Genomic DNA, 1,856 nt, shown 5'->3' with positions numbered 1-1,856 from the left:
CATATGTATTATTAGTTTTTGAGAAATTAGACACAGCTAGCTCTGTAGCGTTATGTGATTCATGACAATTGGTGTCATTATTTGTTACTTATAATGACTGAGCTTGAGCTGGTCGCATATTTGAGCTTGTAATGTAATTAATTGAATCAGTTCCTTGATCCTGATAATGATGCAATAGAGTATTATGTTTACCTTTACAAACTTTACAGGACACATGTCTACAATCTTTACTAAAATGTCCCTTGCATAGGCAATTTGTGCATAATTTCATACCTTTAATCCGTGTCCATCTTTGAGAAACACCTAATTGTAAAAATTGAGGACAATAGTAAATAAGATGATCACTTTTACATAAATGACATATTTGCTTGGCATTAGAAAGATTATTTGACACTAAAGATACATGTTTTTTAAATGGTTTTCTCTGTTGAGAACGTTGTTGAACTTGAGAGTTGGCCTTTATTCCCCTCTCTTCAAGCTTTTCTAATTGATTTGCTTTATTATCAAGAAATTTAAATAAATCATTGACTCATGGTAAAGTATCCTTATCGTATTTTTGCTCCCATTCTTTTAAAGTAACTTTGTCTAATTTGTCTGAAATAATGTGAATCAAGATAGCACTAGAAAATGGATTTTCATAAGACAAGTTTAAATTCTTTAAAATAAGCAAATGTTGATTAACTGTATCTACTAATTCCCTTACAGCACTAGCAGTTTCTTGTGTGACTGATTTTAAATTAAACAATGCTTTAATATGACTATTGACAAGCAAATGAGGATTGTCAAACCGTTTGCATAAAGCTTGCCATGCTAAGATATAATTTTGTTTAGAAAATTCTAAATGCTTAACAATTTGTTGCACTTTGGTGCCTAAAGAAGTTCTTAAGTAATGGAATTTTTGAATGTCATTCAATGAAGAGTTTTGGTGAACTAGTAACTCAAATGTCTCTTTGAATTCTATCCATTTGCAAAACTCTCCATTAAAGGAAGGAATCGTGACTGGAGGAAGCTTGACAAGTTCTACTTTATTTTCAAATAACTTACTGTGAGTTGTATTATTTGTTTCAGAACTACTCATTACATTTAATTTGGATACCAAACATAAAGCACTTGCTGTGTAAGTTGCATGGTCATTTGTAAAGTTTATTCGTTCAGCATATTCATTTTCTAAGTGTTCATCATCACATTCTTGTTCAATGTCGGTTTGTAAATCATTAAACTCATCATATAATGAACCTAATTTTGCAGATCTTTGTTGTAAATCAACCTATATTAAATTACCTATTGATCCGTAATGAAAATAGTAATTAATTTTTTGAATTGTGTATAAATATTTTAAATTCAGAGATGTTAAACTAATCGGCAACGCTGCACAAATATACTTTATGAACTGAGATTTTACCACAGCATAGGAAACTGGTTTAACAACAAATTTCGGCTACCGGTATGGTATAAGCAAGGTGAAGAAACACGTTTTGTAAATTTATGAAGTTAGGAAGTTCAATAATGAAAATAGGACTCACTTGTTTTTGCATGGCCAACAAGAACAATAATGTGGAACAGGAGGCAAATATAAACACAAACGTGCTGAATGAAAAACTAATTGCTACCTTCCAGAAGCAAATAAACCACGTCTCAACAATGTTTGAGAAATTAACAACCGTTATGAGCGCCTTGAGCAGTTTCGGGACAAACCAATAATGCCAGTACAATTGGACGATCTACAAAAAATTAACGATCTGGATGAGTTTACCAACAGGCTCAATCTAGACGTTGTAGCCTTACAAGAGACTCATCTTACGGAAAGGGTGAAAACCAAATTTCCGGGTTACAGCGTCTACAGGAATGACCATAGA

The 1,856-nt window shown here is 32.2% G+C and overlaps 1 protein-coding gene across 1 annotated transcript; it reads right to left on the bottom strand.

The window, feature by feature from the left end:
• Window positions 1-529: 529 nt before the first annotated feature.
• LOC140452620 (uncharacterized) lies at window positions 530-1,535 on the bottom strand. The gene is made up of 2 exons (XM_072546939.1): window positions 1,524-1,535; window positions 530-1,267 (listed from the first exon to the last, which is right to left on the bottom strand). The coding sequence occupies exons 1-2, from the start codon at window positions 1,533-1,535 to the stop codon at window positions 530-532; spliced, it is 750 nt and encodes a 249-aa protein (XP_072403040.1).
• Window positions 1,536-1,856: the final 321 nt, after the last annotated feature.

The sequence above is a fragment of the Diabrotica undecimpunctata genome, chromosome 11 (genome assembly GCF_040954645.1).
Source record: "Diabrotica undecimpunctata isolate CICGRU chromosome 11, icDiaUnde3, whole genome shotgun sequence".
Taxonomy (NCBI): domain Eukaryota; kingdom Metazoa; phylum Arthropoda; class Insecta; order Coleoptera; family Chrysomelidae; genus Diabrotica; species Diabrotica undecimpunctata.
The sequence above is the reverse complement of the archived record's forward strand: the minus strand, read 5'-3'. Positions and strand labels throughout refer to the sequence as shown.